This window comes from Lolium rigidum, chromosome 4 (genome assembly GCF_022539505.1).
Source record: "Lolium rigidum isolate FL_2022 chromosome 4, APGP_CSIRO_Lrig_0.1, whole genome shotgun sequence".
NCBI lineage: Eukaryota > Viridiplantae > Streptophyta > Magnoliopsida > Poales > Poaceae > Lolium > Lolium rigidum.
The window spans coordinates 90,941,809-90,963,950 of record NC_061511.1 but is presented as its reverse complement, the minus strand read 5'-3'; the positions used below and the strand labels follow the sequence as shown (position 1 = coordinate 90,963,950).

Here is a 22,142-nt window from a genome sequence, read left to right as displayed (position 1 = left end):
CTCACACGGAAATTGCCTAATATTCCAACAACTGTGACATACTCCATTAGGAAGCATCCCATAAATTGGGAAACTGTTTTTATCTTTAGGTGTTCGACGTACTGTTTCCTTGGCTCGTAGTGAGCAGCTAAGCTTCTTCGAACTCCAGTACTCGCTTCCTATTATCGAGGCTCATGATTTTTTTCTTGACTGGATTCTTTAAAAACACGTTATTAACGTTTGTATTGATTGAGTTGGAATAAAATTAAGAACTAGGTAATTTAATTTGTATTGCATGCCAAGGCTGCTTGGTGCAAACCAAACAGTGGCACTATTCTACCCAAATTTTGGAAGAGCAATGGCTACAATCCAAACAACAAGACCTTACCAAAATTTTGGTCATGCCCTTGGTTTGGTCATGCCAGAAGTTTGGTAGGGCTAGCTTGGGCTTAAACCAGCCGATTGAGGCGAAGCTCGGCTGAACGGGTTGCCGGCCGCCACTCGATTCGACGGCCAGCCATCACCAACGCCGGCGGCGGTGCTCGAATCCGCAGCCACTTGCCACCGATGCCTCTCTTATGCGTCTCCACCTCCGGCATCTCCTTTACGGCTGCGCACTTGGATATAGGTATGTTCCTTGATTATCAATACATATCCCCACTTCAGTTTTAGATTCCTCCCCCCGTTCTTCATTTTTTTCGATAAAGGAGCATCGCCCCAGCCTCTGCATCAATAGATGCACACGGCTTGCTTTATTAAATATAGTATCAAGTCACTTAAAGTTTATCATGTGCATCTAATCTTATATAATTTTATTTTATTGGCTATGGTGATCATCATAACCGTGAAAATGTCAGAGACGGTTAGTTAGGAAATCAGATTGCATCTAATCTCTATGCTAGGCAATATATGTAGTACTGAGTGGCAAATGGATTCGTATGATGGACTGGTTACTGTTGGCACATCCACATCGCTAGAGGATCAATCATTGCAGGCAAAGCAGTCAAGATCGAGAAGGAAAACTGATCGAGCATTGGGCTCATGGTTGGTGGCTTCATGTATATATACTATATATGCTTGTGTTTATCTAATTTTCCTTGTTGCTATCCGCCTATCCTGCTGCTTGCTGCTTTCGTGCATGTGTTTGCTAGCCTACTGGTTGTGTGTATCAGACAATTCTGCATCCATTGCATTGCTTTGCTGCTGCTAGCAAGCAGTTTTCTTCAATGAATTGTTATGCCAAGTTGTTATAGTATTCATAATGTTATAGTATTTATAGTATTCATAATGTTTTTTAGTTCTATGGCGTAGGCGTTGGCGTATGCTGGGAGTCTGCTTGACTGGATGTACTTCTCATCTGCTATTGGGCTGCCTGGGAAGGCATTTGGTTTTTGGTTGATGTGTGTTGGTGAATTGTCACCCCCTTCATCCCTCTGTAGGTTTAGTGAGGTGGCTTCGAGTTTGATCTTTTGTATTGCTCTTGTAAGAGCAGGTCTAACAGACCCCTTAAAAGGCCCAACCCCGTAAAATAACCGCCGATATACGGGGTATGGCTCTACCCGGCCGTCTAGCAGACCCCGTAAAACAGGCCCCCGCGTCGATTTTTTACAGTTTTGGCTACGGGGTGACTTTTGGCCCCTTACTTCTACGGGGCGGGAGGCTGAGTACAGGGCCAACCCCTCACTCGTGGCGCGCTGAACTTTCAGAAAATCGCGACGGTTGGAGCAGCCGGGCACGTGTGCACCTGATGGCGTCGGAGCCGGCACGGGCGGGGAGCGTGCGAGGCGCGACGCGGTGCGAGCGGCAGCTGCGGGTGCAGCCAAGCCGGAGATGCAGGGACGCGCGGGCGTGGTGGAGGCGGACGGAGCCGTGGCGGGCGGCTGCGGGCGAGGTCGGGGCGGGCGGCTGCGGGGCGAGGTCGGGGCGGGCGGCTGCGGGGGCGAGGTCGGGGCGGGCGGCTGCGGGGGCGGGCGAGCGGGGGCGGGCAGCTGCGGGAGAGGTCGGGGCGGGCGGCTGCGGGGCGGGCGGCTGCGGGCGAGGTCGGGGCGGGCGGAGCCGTGGCGGGCGAGGACAGGCGAGCGCGGGCAGGGGCGGCGGCGGGCTGGGGGCGGAGCCGGTGGTGGCGGGCAGGGGCGGCGGCGGGCGGGCAGGGCCGGTGGCGGCGGGCAGGGGTGGCGCGGGGGGCGGCGGCTGGCCGGGGCGGGCAAGACCTTGGGCAGGGGCACAGGGTGGTTGGAGGAGGAAGAAGGAGAGGAGGAAGAAGAGGAAAAAGAAAAAAATTGATTTGGTATATTCTAGGAATATACCCTTTTACAGTTTAGGGATACGGGGTCTGCTAGCTCGTCCGAGTTTTCGGCCGGCGAAAACTGGATACAGGGCCCTCTACTCGCGTTTTAAGGGGCGGAAAAATACGGGGCCTGTTAGACATGCTCTAAGGTGTTGTGAATAATCTAATAAAAAGCCGTGTGCATCCCTTGGATGCAGAAGCTGGGGCGATATTTCCCCCATTTCAAAAAAAAAGTTCTAGAATGATGCATCTGTGTGTCAGTTTGATCCTTCCATCATAGTTCCATAGACATCAATTAGCTGTGGAAAAGAGGTGAAATATGATTGGAAATAAGCAGTTCCTTTTGATGGTTTAATCTGCAGCTTGCAACATTATTTCTTCAGCACAATTTGCGCACAACTCATGATCTTATAGCGTACATTTGAGGTGGACTTGAAATGGAATTCAGTCGTTGCTAATTTAGATCTCCCATTGGGAGTACATATTTACTTCTAAAGGAATATGTGTGGCACTAAATCTATTGAAGAAATAAAGAAATATATGATATCTTACTGTTTAATGCATGTACTCTTCCGAGAAAATTGAGTTGAATGTTTTTACTATTCTTCTGTATGTCTCATATTTTAGAAGGAAATCAAATTGTTGTATCTTAGCTCCAGATCATCAAGCTTTGAATGGTGTATGTTAAGATTAAGGAAAATGCTACCCGGTTCGCCAACAGTTTTCATGTGTTATATACGTGTGCATGCCAGGCTTCCTCCTATTATTCTCAAGGTTTAGGAATCACACAATCATTTTTGGGGCTGCCCGAGGAAGCATTGGCAAAATGATAGGTGACAATTCTAACACAAATAAGGTAATTGAGGAAAAATTAACAACCATTTACATTAGGCTACCGTGTGACGCTTACTTGAGTCAAGGTGATTTTCAGCACCGAATGGCCTTGCGGCTGGAGATTACCCTGTCTTCGTCTTTCCTCCTACCACTGAACATAGGTTATTCTTCTCGGACCATCTCATTATCGAGAGTGAGCATTTAGTGTATGTTGATATTACCATTTAGGTTCATGCAATACAAAAAAGCTTCAGTACTTCAGTTTTATAACAATGTAGTTGTTCTTTCCTTCATGCAGTAAGAAATTGTTTGTCCACCAAGGTTAGAAAAGACATTGACAAACTCCATTTATTTTAGTCTAAGAGGACAACATAGATGGAGCACTGTCTGACAAGTCATCCTTAACTGAATTTTCCTCCTGCGTTTGACTTCAGAGGTTGTGCTGAAGTCCATAAACCTGTTGACAAGGAAAGCCGAACAGATCTAGAGAGGTTGCAGAACAATTTCTCAAAAATATAATAAACAAATAAAAGCTTTATGGGTGCTAATTTTTTTTTCTATATCCAGGATTCAGTAGGTTTAGTTTTATAATATCATAATTGGTATTTTATTTGTATAATAGGAGTTTGTTTTGTCTGGCAGGATTAAAATTAGACATTGACAAACTCCACATATTATAGTTGAGAGAACGAAATAAATGGAGGCCTGACTAAAAGGATCTTTTGTGCTGCATGCTTTTACATACTTCCCACTGTTGATAGGCGACGGAAGAAATGCAGCCATTTCCAATTGCACTTTCTCTTCTCAGTTGTCAACGGAAAGGAGAGCACAGAGAAGTGGGTTCAAAGTTTAAACAACGGAAAGGAGAGAAGTGGTTGCGGAATCTGTAACCCTCTATCTATTATTACATTCCTCACCTGTCAACAAAATCTAGATGGAGTCCTAACTAAAAGGATATTTTGTGTATGCTTATGACATGTAAAGTGATGTTCTGTATGTGTGTGCATTATTATTTGATGTGCTTTTGTTTCCAAATAGAACTATCTTTTTTTGACCGGTCATGAGAAACTCTATTAGTTATAATGGAAGTGTTCTGCTTTCAGTCCCCCTCATTGTTCCTTCAGTCTACCTTGGCATATATGGATTTGGTGATAATTTTGAAGAACGTGATCCAATTGATAGCCAGTCAACTCTTCTCTGCAAGTTGTTAAGAATTTATTGCAAATCCCCTGATTTTCTGCACAACCCCGTGTGGTGGTCGTAATTTATGACAGAAACATCTACTATTGTTCTTCCACTCATGGCTAGTACCTTTTATTGCAATACATAGCAGACTTTTCTCCTGCCCAATATATATCAGCTACCTGGCACATACCCGTGAACAGAGTAGACGTCTTTGAAAAGAACATATGGAAGACTATCATTTACCGTACGTCTCAAAAGAACATCTCTCATCCCACTGAAAGAACATGAATCTGAATCTGGCACGCCTGAACTTCGAGTTCAGAGGTGAGGATGTACTCAACTTCAGAAAATAACATGATTCTGGCAGCTGCTCCATTACTATATCTTGCCAAACATTTCTTAAACAAAACATGCGTGTACACCAGAAAATACAAAATAAACCAATCAGTTACTTACAAACTTCTCTGCTCAGTATCATCAATTTGTAAGCTCAGAAAAAACTGAACCATATATTTCATCGATGCACCTCTTTCTGCTCGGAGATTATTGGCCTTGTTTCATAGGACAAAGATCCATATTGTACGACCAGCGTCAGAACAGGTTAGTTCCATGTCATATACATATTCATGTGTGTTACTTTAGCTTCTTATGGCATCCCCTGTTATACACTACACATATGTAAAACAATAATAAATTGACAGATAACTGCCTTTTTTTTACCTCATACTATATAAGAAGCAGCAGCTACAAAAAATGCAGATATTTTGCTTCCCCGATGGCTTGCTGATTGATAAATAGTTTGTAGTTAAAAAGATATTTTTCTCATATTTTCATAAAATCTTTCTATTGTTTTTAAGAGTGTTGGGCGTCATGATGTACGTCGGCCCAGTCGAAACTGATCTTGTAGCTCCTAACGGAGGAAAAGAGTTGACTGTTGTTGATATCAGGTACAACATCATATTTATTCGTATTCTCGGAGAAATAACTTATTCGTACGGCAATACTCTCCTGTTAGCCGAATAAAACAGTGTCATTCTTGTGTCCCACGACCTGAAAGATGATCAAGAATCAAGTAGTTTTTTTTCCTGTTTTTTTTTTGTATCTAGCGAATCTCTATTAATGTCAAATCTTTACAATGTTCAACATTATTTGTTAGGATCACTTGATACATAAATGCAAAGAAAATCCTATTTGATGCTTGATCAACTTTCAGGTTCATGGGCCACCAAAATATCATCATTTTGTTCAGTTAACAACAAAGTACTGCCATAGAGATAAGCCATTTTTCCGAAAATACGAAAACAGATAATGTTGTACCTCTCATCAACAATAGCCAACTCTATCACGTGGCTACGGGCTAAAAAATCAGTTTTGAATGGGTCGATGTGCATCATGCACCCAACATATCTAAAAACAATATTATGATCAATAAAATTTTACGAAAAAAACATTTGTTTAACTATAAACTATTTACTTGTTAGCAGGACATCGAGGAAAATAAAATAATAAGCCATAATAAAGCTCCTACGAACGGTAAAGAAAAAACTTCATGAAAGAAAAAAAATCGATTTCAGAACTGAACACTATATCTATATTGGTCATGTAAACCGAAGGAAATTATTCTAGATAAACTACGAAAGTGACGAGCAGGTGCAAATCCAAATCCAATAAAACTAATCAAATTATTCATGTACAAAAAAATGATCTCTACTCACACGATTGATTTAGGTGCAATACGTACCTGAACGAGACTAGCGTGACGCTCTGCTGTAAAAAATCAAGACAATAGTATTGCTCTGGGGAGGTGGTCGCTGAACAACGCTATTGCCGATTAGCAGATCCAAATCTTTATAGGCGCAATACGTACCTGAACGGGGCTATTGTGATGCTATGGGATGTCCATGCTTTATAGGCGGCTCTCACTAAATTTGAGATCTGATTAGCTGATCCAAATCTTCTTAAAGGTGGAAGCGAGAGATATCATTCTGTAATTACGCTAGTACAAACTTTCCTCGCAAATCTTCTCACAATTAAAACTCGGTATTCCTTTCTGTCAGCGTACAATAGAATCGTGAGGAGTCTGCCCTGGATCCGTGGCTAATTGATTGACCCCGTAGTTATTATTTCCTTTTTAACCTAATTGACCGCGTAGTTACCAACAAGTACTTTCTTTTTTTGAGATGAAGTACGCTCGTTGGATATTAGAGAGAGGGGAGTGGCGATTCCCTAAAAGAAAAGGAGAAAGAGGGGCCTGGCTCGTCCGCACTTCTATTAGATTATCTTTAGCCGATATAGCGGTCCAAATTAGATTTTAAATTTTCCTTTAAAACTCAAAGTCCACATAGTAACAACCCATGTGAGTTTGAGTTCAAGTTGGTGGCAGCTCACTAGGAAGTGACACAAGGTGAGAAGTTTAGTCCCACATGAAAAGTTGGGAGAAAATTATACCATCTTATAAGATGGGTTATTCCACCACTAGTAAGTAATGAGAAGAGAAATGGTACACGCGCACTCCTCCTCTTCCTCGCTCGACTCGAGCCGAGACTTTCCTTTCTCTTTGCAAGTTCAGGAAACCAACTCGAAACATGCGTGGGCGTGGCCCACGTTGCCTAGGTTTCCTGAGACTATAATCTCTTGCCTGCTACCGTAGAAACATATCTTCAGACTTACATTAACAGCTTGGTAGTCTTCAGATACCTGCGTCCACAAGAAAATAGAACTAATTAGCAAACATGTGTGTTTGAATAAGATTTTGCAATGGAGATTTCAGAGGGTAACAAACCCAGAATTCAAAGTGGAACAGCTCGTGTGATGAGATTAATGATATTCCAGACCCTAGTACCACAAAAAAGAATGACAATGTGAGACATGGATTAAGTAAACAAAAACAGAAGCCTAATGTTTTAGAAAAGAGTATAGTAGAACTGTGGAGAAAGAAAATAGAAAGTGAGTTTCCTCAATAGAAAATAGAAACATCAATGTTTCAGTGTAAGAGAAAAAAAGATGCCTTAATCATAAAATTAGGCTGGTGAGATGATCTTCAGAGCCATCGCTTAACAGCAACCAGAAACATATGACGGTAGATAAAATACAGGACATTTTGCTTCAAATTTTACCTTGAAGCTTCCACACTGTACCAAGCAAAATGAGCAAGAAAAATCTTCCGTAACTGGTAAGAAGGTAAGCATATAAATAAGAAATAGGAATCATGATGACAAAGAATAAAAAAAACATCAAGGCTAAAATATATCGGAAATTCCAAATAGAGATGCATAACTGAAGTAAAACAGGTACCTTCTCGCAAAAGAAAGAAGTCAAAAAATAAACTAACAGTGGATCTTCACCATGAACAGCAGTCAAAGAAAGTAGCAACATATGACAGTGCAGATCTAGCTTGATGTCAGAAAGATGAACAATACTCTAGAGATAACTCGTGAAAAAATATTTCTCTTTTGTTTCGAAAATCATACAGGCACACATGCGCAGAAAAATCACTATAGATGTGTTGGGGGATGGCCCCCGGTAGGCCAAGAGTATGACAAGTTTGCCATGTTTGGGTAATGTAAAACCGGGTCACGGAGTGATCCGAAATCTTTAAGTTCAGCTAACCGGAGTTGGTACAAACCGGTATCCCCAGAGGGGTATGCCAAAGTACTAGTTCTGAGAGGCTGTGCGACTAAGTGAGAAGGTACCGGAACCAGAGGTAAAGGTACCGAAAAACCGGAACCAGGGAATACTGTAGCCTGTCGGTGCTCTGGTCAAAGATTCCTTCGGGAGCTAGAGGATAAGGATGAGCGAAGCAAATCGGCTTTAAACGAAGCCCTGGCGCCAAAGCAAGACGATGATGTTAAAGATACCGGCGGAGGTCACCGATCCCTGATTAAAGTCATAACAGGCGCCAACTGGGCCAAAGTAGCTTTATAAAGTAGCTTAGCTCATCCTAGATTCCATTAGGGTTTCTTGCCTTGTAAGCCACCCTCTCCCCTATATAAGGAGAGGGGGCACACCCCTGCGCGGGATACATTTAGACAGTTCGCATCTAGAGAGAAGTTAGGCGGTTCATCAGCAGATAGGAAGAGACTTGTACTGTTCATCTTCTACCTCTGGCCAAGGGTCAAGTTAAGGAATACATACCGGTTTCTTCCCATCTTCTTTCCCTGTTAACCAAACCCTCCCCCGGATCCTCTAGCGCACATTAGGCCCCAACTTAAGCCATCCTACGGCGCTTGCTGGAGTTCATATCCGGGCGGGACTCCCCAACGTCTCCGGCGAGCGCGTGGTCTCTGGCCTCGTCTACCGCCTCGGCTCGCTGGACTTCATCCACGACAACGCGGGTTGCTTCGCCAATGGCGGCCGCTACCCGCAGAACGGTCGCATCATCGAGTTCGGCAGCCACCGCATCTACCTCGGCACCGTCAAGGAGCGCCAGTACCCCTCGCCGGTGCTGGTGGCGCCGGATCCACCAAGGTCTTCACCAACTCGCGGGCCGCGCTCCGACCGCGTCGCCGGCAGTGTGGAGGTGCTGATGGCTGGCGCGGCAGGCGCCGGCAAAGAAGCTGCGGCGGAAGGCGCTGGGCAAACCAAGTCCACGCGCACGACGAAACCACCCACCGAGCGCGACGAAGTCATCGCAGGAACATCTACAGCGCCACCGAGACACCTCTCCAAGCGGCCATGAGCGTGCTGGCTACACCCATCGCACAGAACATCGACCCTGCAGCAGCTCAAGCCGAACTGGAGGCGCAGCGGCAGAAGTTGCTCTCCGGCGGAGCGGACATCATCAAGGCTCAGCGAGAGCTCAACCTAACCCTACATGAGTACAATGCTGCCCATGGCTTTGCTTCCGTTAGCGCTCAACCTGCTAGAGTAGCGGAAAACCGGCTTAGAGGTCGCAACCTAGACCAGGATTTGCGCTGGGAGGTTCTTGCAGGAAAGAGCACGTCGGTATCTTTGAGCATGGTAGAAAAACCTAAGTACAGCAGTCCGGGTAAAACGATAAAAGCTGCTAGGGCTGCAGTAGAGATGTGTGAATCGCTTTCTGGCGAAGCTTTAGCAAAACAACAGGATCGAGTAAGAGAGTTGCTTGATCAGATTCAGGCACAAAATGCTGAGCTTGCTAGAGTTACCAAAGCAGCTGTGGCGTCAAAATCGGTACGCTCGGCAAAGAATGCCGGAAGCAAGTCGCATGGGCAGGCGTCGTCCCCCCATCCCGACAGAAGAAGAGAAAAAGATGTGAATGCCCAGCAGATGAATGTTTATGATCCGGTTCTAGCCGGAAAACAACAAGCCGGGCAATATGAGGCCGGTAGAAAAGGCCAAGGGGCAGGTCGTGGCTACGCCGGAAACGCTTATGCCGGTAAAGGTGAAACCGGGCAAAATTATCGAGCGGCAAGAGCAGCTTATGCTGAGGAAGAAATGCCTCCACCCAGGTACCGGCAGGGAAAGGCCGCGTTACCGGAACGTTACGATGAAGCTGATTCCGGAATGGAAAGAGTTTACCGGAACCCTTTGGGAGAGCGTGTTGGGGAAAGATGCCTGCCAGACCAGGATGCGAGGCACAGGCTGGACAGAGTGCATCTTTCCGAAATGATCGAAGCTGAAGGTCCAGCAGGTCCAAAATGCTTTGGCCCGCGGATCATGAGGGAAGAACCACCGGTACGCAAGTTCCCCGTGACACAAAAACATACGATGGAACCACGAAGCCGGAAGATTGGCTTGCGGACTATGTGACCGCAGTGTACGTCGCTGGTGGCGGAGGAACCGCGGCAGGCGAAGGAAACATGTGCTGGGCCGTGAGAATCATACCGTGTTTCCTGGTAGGACCGACACGTATTTGGCTTAACAATTTGCCAAAGGGAAGCATAAATGGCTGGCTTGACTTTGAGGAAGCTTTCGTGAGTAACTTCAGCATCACGTACCGGAGGCCAAACAGACCGCAGCAGCTCGCCTTGTGCCAGCAGCGCGAGAACGAAACAGACCGGGACTATCTAACCTGGTGGAACTCCACGAGGAACTCCTGTGAAGGAGTGATAGAAGCACAAGCTATTGCATGGTTCTGCAATGGCTGCCGGAGAGGCTCACCGCTGTGGCAAAAGCTGCAGAGAAACATGCCAACCACTTTGGCTTAAATGATTCGAGTGGCGGATAGCTACGTGTTGGGAGATCCGATGCAGCCGATAGTTCAAGCTGAGCCGGTGCAAAGGAGTCAACCGCGCCAAGATCAGTACCGGAACAATCACCACAACAAAAGAAGGGAAGACTTTCCGGATCGGAGATACGGAATGCAACAAGTGGCCGCAGTGCAGGACAATTCCGGCGGTGGCGGAAGCCAGAGACAGAAAACCGGATCGCAGCCGTGGGCGGGTCCGAAGAAACAGTGGGTTGAGAAAAAGGCGTGGCAAGATCAGGAAAACTACACCATGGAGTCCGCCATGGATCAGCTGTGCCACTGGCACACACCGAATCCGGCAAGACCGGCAAATCACTTAACAAAAGATTGATGCTGGACCAAGAGTTTAATGGAGAGAGGCATGATGAAAGATGCCAGGGACCAAGGTTTCGAGAGGTTACCACCACCACCGCCGCTTACCGGAGCAAATGCGCAACCGGTGCATGGTCAGCCAAACCGGCCACAGCAGCAAGAAGTTCATCACGTGGCACAAGGTATTAACCAAGGACCACCGCCGACACCTTTAGGCCGGAACATTTACCATGATCCGGATCTGTGTTGTGTTGTGTTCGTAATAGAGCCAAGAGACCGACAAAGTGTGCATCGCCGTTCCATGGAAGTGAACACGGTGATACCGGCAGTACCAAAATACATGCTGTGGTCAGATCAGTAACTGACTTGGTCGTTCAAAGATCATCCGAAAGTGATGCCTAATCCGGGCGGATATGCCCTGGTGGTGGACCCAATCATGCATGGGCCATCGTCGCGAGTCCGGTTCAGCAAGGTGCTGGTGGACAATGGGAGCAGCATAAACATCATGTACCGGCACACCATGCAAACGCTTGGCATAACACCAAACATGCTGGAGCCAACGCACACCACTTTTCATGGCATCGTTCCAGGACTCTCCTGTTCGCCAATGGCAAAAGTCCGGGTTGATGTGCTGTTCGGAGGGCGTGACAATTGTCGCGTTGAAAACATCCTGTTCGAGGTGGTTGACCTTGACAGCCCCTACCATGCACTGTTGGGGAGACCGGCGCTGGCAAAATTCATGGCCTCCACTCATACCTCGTATCTCAAGATGAAGATGCCGGCACCAAAGGGACCCTTAACTGTGGTTGGAAACTACAAAGTGTCGCTCGAAACCGCATCCGTTGGATCAAATCTGGCAGAATCGCTGGTGATAGCGGAAGAAAGGAGGAGAATGCAAACCGTTGTTGCGCTGGCTCAATCCTCTCAGCTCAACTTAGAAGCAATGAGTGGCAACTTGGGCACACCGGCTTTCAAGCCAACCAAGGAGACAAAGGACATCGTGTTGGATCCGGCTTACCCAGAGCGCACCGTCCGTATCGGTGCTGGCCTGAATGAGGCATAGGAAAGCGCGCTTGTCAACTTCCTCCGTGAGAATCGGAACATCTTCGCCTGGTCTACTGATGACCTGGTGGGTGTGCCGAGGGAGTTGGCTGAGCACTCTCTGAATGTCCGAAAGGATGCGAAGCCGGTGAGACAACCTTTCCGCCGGTTTGCTGAAGACAGGAGAAAGATCATTGGAGAAGAAGTGACCAAGTTGCTGGTTTCCGGTTTCATCGTGGAAGTACTGCACACTGAGTGGCTAGCCAATCCGGTGCTGGTCGAGAAGAAAAAATAGGAGGACCCCAAGGCTCCAAAGGTGTGGCGCATGTGCATCGACTACACCAACCTAAACAAGGCATGCCCGAAAGATCCATTCCCGCTACCCCGGATTGATCAAGTGATCGATTCCACTGCCGGTTGTGAACTGTTGTCTTTCCTGGATGCTTATTCCGGTTTCCACCAAATTTCCTTGAAAAAGGAAGATCAAATAAAGACCGCGTTCATTACCCCGCACGGGGCTTATTGCTATGTCACTATGCCTTTTGGTTTGCGCAACGCTGGTGCAACGTACCAGCGCTGTATGCAAAAATGCTTGTTCGATCAAATCGGTAAAAATGTGCAAGTCTATGTAGACGATGTTGTGATAAAAACAAAGGTAAAAGACACCTTAATCGATGACCTGAGACAAACGTTTGATAACCTGCAAAGGTTCCGGATGAAACTTAATCCGGTAAAATGCACCTTCGGCGTCCCTGCCGGAAAACTACTTGGCTTCTTGGTATCGAGCCGTGGTATAGAGGTGAACCCAGTAAAAATTTGAGCTATTGAGAGAATGACGATACCGCAAGATCTTAAAGATGTGCAAAAGTTTACCGGAAGCTTGGCATCGCTGAGCCGGTTCATAAGCCGGTTGGGAGAAAAGGCTTTGCCGCTCTATGCCTTAATGAAAAAATCTAACACTTTCGTCTGGACCTCTCAGGCAGACGCAGCGTTCAAAGAACTAAAAAAGATGCTAGCCACAGCACCGGTATTGGCTTCACCTTTGGAAAGGGAACCCATGTTGTTTTACATAGCTGCAACAAACCGGGTTGTAAGCGTGGTGGTTGTGGTAGAAAGAGAAGAGGAAGGAAAACCGTGCAGAGGCCGGTATACTACCTGAGCGAGGTGCTCTCCCTCTCAAAGCAAAACTATCACTTCCAAAAAATGACTTATGGCGTGTTCATGGCTGCTACGAAGCTCAAGCACTACTTTGAGGAGCACCCAATGAAAGTGGTGAGCGAGGCACCCATTTCGGACATCATATGCAACAAAGACGCTAGCGGCACGATTGCCAAGTGGGCGATTCAACTGTCACCTTACGTACCGGCGTACGAGAGAAGGGATGCCATAAAATCACAGGCTTTGGCAGATTTCTTGGTTGATTGGGCGGAGATGCAGTACAAGCCGCCGAAGCCGGAAATAGAGTACTGGAAGATGCACTTTGATGGATCCAAACACAAGGAGGGTCTAGGTGCCGGTGTGGTTCTCACCTCACCAAAGGGAGATCACCTACGGTATGTTCTGCAAATACACTTCAGGGCATCGAACAACGTCGCTGAGTATGAAGCTCTGGTTCATGGGCTCAAAGTTGCAAAAGAAATCGGTGTACACCAGATCATTTGCTACGGCGATTCAGATCTAGTGGTACAACAGTGTTCCGGAGATTGGGACGCAAAAGATGCCAACATGGCCGCATACCGGTTCCATGTGCAAAAGATTGCCGGATTCTTCGATGGGTGTGAATTCCACCATGTGCCGCGGACAGAAAAACGAAGCCGCGGATACGCTCTCTAAGCTGGGCTCGTCTAGGCAAGCAATTCCTCCCGGAATAGCCTTGGCTCATCTAAGGGTACCATCAATCAAGCCGAGTCCGGAATCCGAGTCAATTTTTGTAACAGAGTCACACATTGTGCCAATGGACATTGATGAAGGAAACATGGGGACTGCTTCAGCCAACCCGGGGACTTCGGGGTCTAAACCGGAAGAAACCATGATGGTGGACTACATGGAAGTTGATGTGCCAGTTTTTCTGGTTTGGGAAGCACCAACTTGGGTAAAACCTATTAAGGAATTCCTGATCAACGGTGACTTACCGGCGGATGAAGTAGAATCGAGGAGGATTGATGGCGTGTATTTCACACGTTCGTTGGGCAACCCCAAGAGGAAGGTATGATGAGCACAGCAGCAAGTTTTCCCTCAGAAAGAAACCAAGGTTTATCGAACCAGGAGGAGCCAAGAAGCACGTTGAAGGTTGATGGCGGCGGGATGTAGTGCGGCGCAACACCGGAGATTCCGGCGCCAACGTGGAACCTGCACAACACAACCAAGCTACTTTGCCCCAACGAAACAGTGAGGTTGTCAATCTCACCGGCTTGCTGTAACAAAGGATTAACCGTATTGTGTGGAAGATGATTGTTTGCGAGAAAACGAGTAGAACAAGTATTGCGGTAGATTGTATTTCAGTAAAGAGAATTGGACCGGGGTCCACAGTTCACTAGAGGTGTCTCTCCCATAAGACGAACAGCATGTTGGGTGAACAAATTACGAGTTGGGCAATTGACAAATAAAGAGAGCATGACAATGCACATACATATCATGATGAGTATAGTGAGATTTAATTGAGCATTACGACAAAGTACATAGACCGCCATCCAATCGCATCTATGCCTAAAAAGTCCACCTTCGGAGTTATCATCCGAACCCCTCCGAGTATTAAGTTGCAAACAACGAGACAATTGCATTAAGTATGGTGCGTAATGTAATCAACAACTACATCCTTAGACATAGCATCAATGTTTTATCCCTAGTGGCAACAGCACAACACAACCTTAGAACTTTACATCCATTGTCCCGAGTGTCAATGCGAGGCATGAACCCACTATCGAGCATAAGTACTCCCTCTTGGAGTTAAAAGCATCTACTTGGCCAGAGCATCTACTAGTAACGGAGAGCATGCAAGATCATAAACAACACATGTATAACTTTGATAATCAACATAACAAGTATTCTCTATTCATCGGATCCCAACAAACGCAACATATAGAATTACATATAGATGATCTTGATCATGATAGGCAGCTCACAAGATCCGACAATGATAGCACAATGGGGAGAAGACAACCATCTAGCTACTGCTATGGACCCATAGTCCAGGGGTAGACTACTCACACATCACACCGGAGGCGACCATGGCGGCGTAGAGTCCTCCGGGAGATGAATCCCCTCTCCGGCAGGGTGCCGGAGAGCGATCTCCGAGGATCCCCCGAGATGGGATCGGCGGCGACGGCGTCTCGGTAATGTTTTCCGTATCGTGGCTCTCGGTGCGGGGGTTTCGTCACGGAGGCTATTTGTAGGCGGAAGGGCAAGTCAAGAGGCGGCACGGGGGCCCACACCACAGGCCGGCGCGGCCGGGGGTGGGGCCGCGCCGCCCTAGGGTTTGGCCACCCCGTGGCCCCTCTTCGTCTCATCTTCGGACTTCGGAAGCTTCGTGAGAAAATAGGCCTCCGGGCTTTTATTTCGTCCAATTCCGAGAATATTTCTTTACTAGGATTTCTGAAACCAAAAACAGCGAGAAAACGACAAGCGGCACTTCGGCATCTTGTTAATAGGTTAGTTCCGGAAAATGCACGAATATGATATAAAGTGTGCATAAAACATGTAGATAACATCAATAATGTGGCATGGAACACAAGAAATTATCGATACGTTGGAGACGTATCAGCATCCCCAAGCTTAGTTACTGCTCGTCCCGAGCGAGGTAAAACGATAACAAAGATAATTTCCGGAGTGACATGCCATCATAATCTTGATCATACTATTTGTAAAGCATATGTAGAGAATGCAGCGATCAAAACAATGGTGATGACATGAGTAAACAAGTGAATCATAAAGCAAAGACTTTTCATGAATAGCACTTCAAGACAAGCATCAATAAGTCTTGCATAAGAGTTAACTCATAAAGCAATAATTCAAAGTAAAGATATTGAAGCAACACAAAAGAAGATTAAGTTTCAGCGGTTGCTTTCAACTTGTAACATATATATCTCATGGATATTGTCAACATAGAGTAATATAATAAGTGCAATAAGCAAGTATGTAGGAATCAATGCACAGTTCACACAAGTGTTTGCTTCTTGAGGTGGAGAGAAATAGGTGAACTGACTCAACATTGAAAGTAAAAGAATGGTCCTCATATAGGAAAAGCATTGATTGCTATATTTGTGCTAGAGCTTTGATTTTGAAAACATGAAACAATTTTGTCAACGGTAGTAATAAAGCATATGCATCATGTAAATTATATCTTATAAGTTGCAAGCCTCATGCATAGTGTACTAATAGTGCCCGCACCTTGTCCTAATTAGCTTGGACTACCTGGATTATCACCGCAATACATATGCTTTAACCAAGTATCACAAAGGGGTACCTCTATGCCGCTTTGTACAAAGGTCTAAGGAGAAAGCTCGCATTTGGATTTCTCGCTTTTGATTATTCTCAACTTAGACATCCATACCGGGACAACATAGACAACGAGATAATGGACTCCTCTTTTAATGCTTTAAGCATTCAACAACAATTAATTCTTTTCTCATTAGAGATTTGAGGATGTTTGTCCAAAACTGAAACTTCCACCATGGAACATGGCTTTAGTTAGCGGCCCAATGTTCTTCTCTCACAATATGCATGCTCAAACCATTCAACTCAGTGTAGATCGCCCTTACTTCGAGACAAGACGAACATGCATAGCAACTCACATGAAATTCAACAATGAGTTGATGGCGTTCCCCGGTAAACATGGTTATCGCACAACAAGCAACTTAATAAGAGATAAAGTGCATAATTACATATTCAATACCACAATAGTTTTTAAGCTATTTGTCCCATGAGCTATATATTGCAAAGGTGAATGATGGAATTTTAAAGGTAGCACTCAAGCAATTTACTTTGGAATGGCTGGAAAATACCATGTAGTAGGTAGGTATGGTGGACACAAATGGCATAGTGGTTGGCTCAAGTATTTTGGATGCATGAGAAGTATTCCCTCTCGATACAAGGTTTAGGCTAGCAAGGCTTGTTAGAAACAAACACAAGGATGAACCGGTGCAGCAAAACTCACATAAAAGACATATTGAAAGCATTATAAGGCTCTACACCGTCTTCCTTGTTGTTCAAACTCAATACTAGAAATTATCTAGACCTTAGAGAAACCAAATATGCAAACCAAATTTTAGCATGCTCTATGTATTTCTTCATTAATGGGTGCAAAGCATATGATGCAAGAGCTTAAACATGAGCACAACAATTGCCAAGTATCACATTACCCAAGACATTATAGCAATTACTACATGTATCATTTTCCAATTCCAACCATATAACAATTTAACGAAGGAGAAACTTCGCCATGAATACTATGAGTAGAAACCAAGGACATATTTGTCCATATGCTACAGCGGAGTGTGTATCTCTCCCATAAGGTGAATGCTAGGATCCATTTTATTCAAACAAAACAAAAACAAAAACAAACCGACGCTCCAAGAAAAAGCACATAAGATGTGGCCGAATAAAAATGTAGTTTCAGGGGAGGAACCTGATAATTTGTTGATGAAGAAGGGGATGCCTTGGGCATCCCCAAGCTTAGACGCTTGAGTCTTCTTGATATATGCAGGGGTGAACCACCGGGTGCATCCCCAAGCTTAGAGCTTTCACTCTCCTTGATCATGTTGCATCATACTCCTCTCTTGATCCTTGAAAACTTCCTCCACACCAAACTCGAAACAACTCATTAGAGGGTTAGTGCACAATATAAATTGACATATTCAGAGGTGACACAATCATTCTTAACACTTCTGGACATTGCATAATGCTACTGGACATTAGTGGATCAAAGAAATTCATCCAACATAGCGAAAGAGGCAATGCGAAATAAAAGGCAGAATCTGTCAAAACAGAACAGTTCGTATTGACGAATTTTAAAATGGCACCAGACTTGCTCAAATGAAAATGCTCAAATTGAATGAAAGTTGCGTACATATCTGAGGATCATGCACGTAAATTGGCATAATTTTCTGAGCTTCCTGCAGGGCAGTGGGCTCAGATTCGTGACAGCAAAGAAATCTGGAACTGCGCAGTAATCCAAATCTAGTACTTACTTTTCTATCAACGGCTTAACTTGGCACAACAAAACTCAAAACTAAGATAAGGAGAGGTTGCTACAGTAGTAAACAACTTCCAAGACACAAATATAAAACAAAGTACTGTAGGTAAAAACATGGGTTGTCTCCCATAAGCGCTTTTCTTTAACGCCTTTCAGCTAGGCGCAGAAAGTGTAACTCAAGTAACATCGAGAGATGAAGCATCAACATCATAATTTGTTCTAATAATAGAATCATAAGGTACCTTCATTCTCTTTCTAGGGAAGTGTTCCATACCTTTCTTGAGAGGAAATTGATATTTTATATTTCCTTCCCTCATATCAATAATAGCACCAACGAGTTCGAAGAAAAGGTCTTCCCAATATAATTGGACAAGATGCATTGCATTCAATATCCAAGACAACAAAATCAACGGGAACAAGATTATTGTTAACGGTAATGCGAACATTATCAACTTTACCCAAAGGTTTCTTTGTAGAATGATCAGCAAGATTAACATCCAAATAACAATTTTTCAGCGGTGGCAAGTCAAGCATATTATAAATTTTCTTCGGCATAACAGAAATACTTGCACCAAGATCACATAAAGCATTACAATCAAAATCTTTAACCTTCATCTTAATGATGGGCTCCCAACCATCTTCTAGCTTTTTAGGAATAGAGGCTTCACGCTCTAGTTTCTCTTCTCTAGCTTTTATGAGAGCATTTGTAATATGATGCGTGAAAGCCAAATTTATAGCACTAGCATTAGGACTTTTAGCAAGTTTTTGCAAGAACTTTATAACTTCAGAGATGTGGCAATCATCAAAATTCAAACCATTATAATCTAAAGCAATGGGATCATCATCCCCAATGTTGGAAAAAATTTCAGCAGCTTTATCACAGGCAGTTTCAGCAGTTTTAGCAGTTTCGGGCAGTTTTTCGCGCTTTGCATTAGAAGTGGAAACATTGCTAACACCAATTCTTTTATTAGTATGAGTAGGAGGTGCAGCAACATGTGTAGCATTAGCATTACTAGTGGTGGTAATAGTCCAAACTTTAGCTATATTCTTCTCTTTAGCTAGTTTTTCATTTTCTTCTCTATCCCACCTAGCACGCAGTTCAGCCATTAATCTTATATTCTCATTAATTCTAACTTGAATGGCATTTGCTGTAGTAGCAATTTTATTATGATGATTCTCATTAGGCAAAACTTTTGATTTCAAAAGATCAACATCAGCAGCAAGACTATCGACTTTAGAAGCAAGTATATCAATTTTCCCAAGCTTTTCTTCAACAGATTTGTTAAAAGCAGTTTGTGTACCAATAAATTCTTTAAGCATGGCTTCAAGTCCAGGGGTGAGTTCCTATTATTGTTGTAAGAATTTCCATAAGAATTACCATAGCCGTTGCCATTATTATAAGGATATGGCCTATAGTTGTTACTAGAATTGTTCCGGTAAGCATTGTTGTTGAAATTATTATTTTTAATGAAGTTTACATCAACATGTTCTTCTTGTGCAACCAATGAAGCTAACGGAACATTATTAGGATCAATATTAGTCCTATCATTCACAAGCATAGACATAATAACATCAATCTTATCACTCAAGGAAGAGGTTTCTTCAACAGAATTTACCTTCTTACCTTGTGGAGCTCTTTCCGTGTGCCATTCAGAGTAGTTGATCATCATATTATCAAGAAGCTTTGTTGCTTCACCAAGAGTGATGGACATAAAGGTACCTCCAGCAGCTGAATCCAATAAATTCCGTGAAGAAAAATTTAGTCCTGCATAGAAGGTTTGGATGATCATCCAAGTAGTCGATCCATGGGTTGGGCAATTTTTAACCAGAGATTTCATTCTTTCCCAAGCTTGAGCAACATGTTCAGTATCTAATTGTTTAAAATTCATTATGCTACTCCTCAAAGATATAATTTTAGCAGGGGGATAATATCTACCAATAAAAGCATCCTTGCATTTAGTCCATGAATCAATACTATTCTTAGGCGAGAGATAGCAACCAATCTTTAGCTCTTCCTCTTAATGAGAAAGGGAACAATTTTAGTTTAATAATATCACCATCTACATCTTTATATTTTTGCATTTCACATAGTTCAACAAAATTATTAAGATGGGCAGCAGCATCATCAGAACTAATTCCGAGAAAATTGATCTTTCATGACAAGATTCGAGTAAAGCGGGTTTAATTTCAAAGAATTCTGCTTGTAGTAGCAGGTGGAGCAATAGGTGTGCATAAGAAATCATTATTATTTGTGGTTGTGAAGTCACACAACTTAGTATTTTCAGGGTTGGCCATTTTAGCAATAGTAAATAAAGCAAACTAGATAAAGTAAATGCAAGTAAACTAATTTTTTTGTGTTTTCGATATAGCAAACAAGATAGCAAATAAAGTAAAACTAGCAACTAATTTTTTTGTGTTTTGATTTAGTGCAGCAAACAAAGTAGTAAATAAAATAAAGCAAGACAAAAACAAAGTAAAGAGATTGAGAAGTGGAGACTCCCCTTGCGGCGTGTCTTGATCTCCCCGACAACGGCGCCGGAAAATATGCTTGATGGCGTGTATTTCACACGTTCGTTGGGCAACCCCAAGAGGAAGGTATGATGAGCACAGCAGCAAGTTTTCCCTCGGAAAGAAACCAAGGTTTATCGAACCAGGAGGAGCCAAGAAGCACGTTGAAGGTTGATGGCGGCGGGATGTAGTGCGGCGCAACACCAGAGATTCCGGCGCCAACGTGGAACCTGCACAACACAACCAAGCTACTTTGCCCCAACGAAACAGTGAGGTTGTCAATCTCACCGGCTTGCTGTAACAAAGGATTAACCGTATTGTGTGGAAGATGATTGTTTGCGAGAAAACAGTAGAAACAAGTATTGCGGTAGATTGTATTTCGGTAAAGAGAATTGGACCGGGGTCCACGGTTCACTAGAGGTGTCTCTCCCATAAGACGAACAGCATGTTGGGTGAACAAATTACGGTTGGGCAATTGACAAATAAAGAGAGCATGACAATGCACATACATATCATGATGAGTATAGTGAGATTTAATTGGGCATTACGACAAAGTACATAGACCGCCATCCAAGCTGCATCTATGCCTAAAAGTCCACCTTCGAGGTTATCATCCGAACCCCCTCCGGTATTAAGTTGCAAACAACGAGACAATTGCATTAAGTATGGTGCGTAATGTAATCAACAACTACATCCTTAGACATAGCATCAATGTTTTATCCCTAGTGGCAACGAGCACAACACAACCTTAGAACTTTACGTCCTTGTCCCAGGTGTCAATGCGGGCATGAACCCACTATCGAGCATAAGTACTCCCTCTTGGAGTTAAAAGCATCTACTTGGCCGAGCATCTACTAGTAACGGAGAGCATGCAAGATCATAAACAACACATGTATAACTTTGATAATCAACATAACAAGTATTCTCTATTCATCGGATCCCAACAAACGCAACATATAGAATTACATATAGATGATCTTGATCATGATAGGCAGCTCACAAGATCCGACAATGATAGCACAATGGGGAGAAGACAACCATCTAGCTACTGCTATGGACCCATAGTCCAGGGGTAGACTACTCACACATCACACCGGAGGCGACCATGGCGGCGTAGAGTCCTCCGGGAGATGAATCCCCTCTCCGGCAGGGGGCCGGAGGCGATCTCCAGGATCCCCCGAGATGGGATCGGCGGCGACGGCGTCTCGGTAATGTTTTCCGTATCGTGGCTCTCGGTGCTGGGGGTTTCGTCACGGAGGCTATTTGTAGGCGGAAGGGCAAGTCAAGAGGCGGCACGGGGGCCCACACCACGAGGCCGGCGCGGCCAGGGGGGGCCGCGCCGCCCTAGGGTTTGGCCACCCCGTGGCCCCTCTTCGTCTCGTCTTCGGACTTACGGAAGCTTCGTGAGAAAATAGGCCTCCGGGCTTTTATTTCGTCCAATTCAGAGAATATTTCTTTACTAGGATTTACTGAAACCAAAAACAGCGAGAAAACAGCAAGCGGCACTTCGGCATCTTGTTAATAGGTTAGTTCCGAGAAAATGCACGAATATGATATAAAGTGTGCATAAAACATGTAGATAACATCAATAATGTGGCATGGAACACAAGAAATTATCGATACGTTGGAGACGTATC

At 44.5% G+C, this 22,142-nt stretch overlaps 1 protein-coding gene across 1 annotated transcript in view; it reads left to right on the top strand.

Moving 5' to 3' along the window:
• Nucleotides 1-8,959: 8,959 nt before the first annotated feature.
• Nucleotides 8,960-22,142, top strand: part of LOC124647362 (protein BTR1-like) — a 30,413-nt gene continuing 17,230 nt past the window's right edge. Inside the window, exons 1-2 of the mRNA XM_047187320.1 lie at nucleotides 8,960-9,229; nucleotides 9,350-9,436. Coding sequence (XP_047043276.1) covers nucleotides 8,960-9,229; nucleotides 9,350-9,436 — 357 coding nt within the window. The remainder of the gene's footprint in view (nucleotides 9,230-9,349; nucleotides 9,437-22,142) is intronic.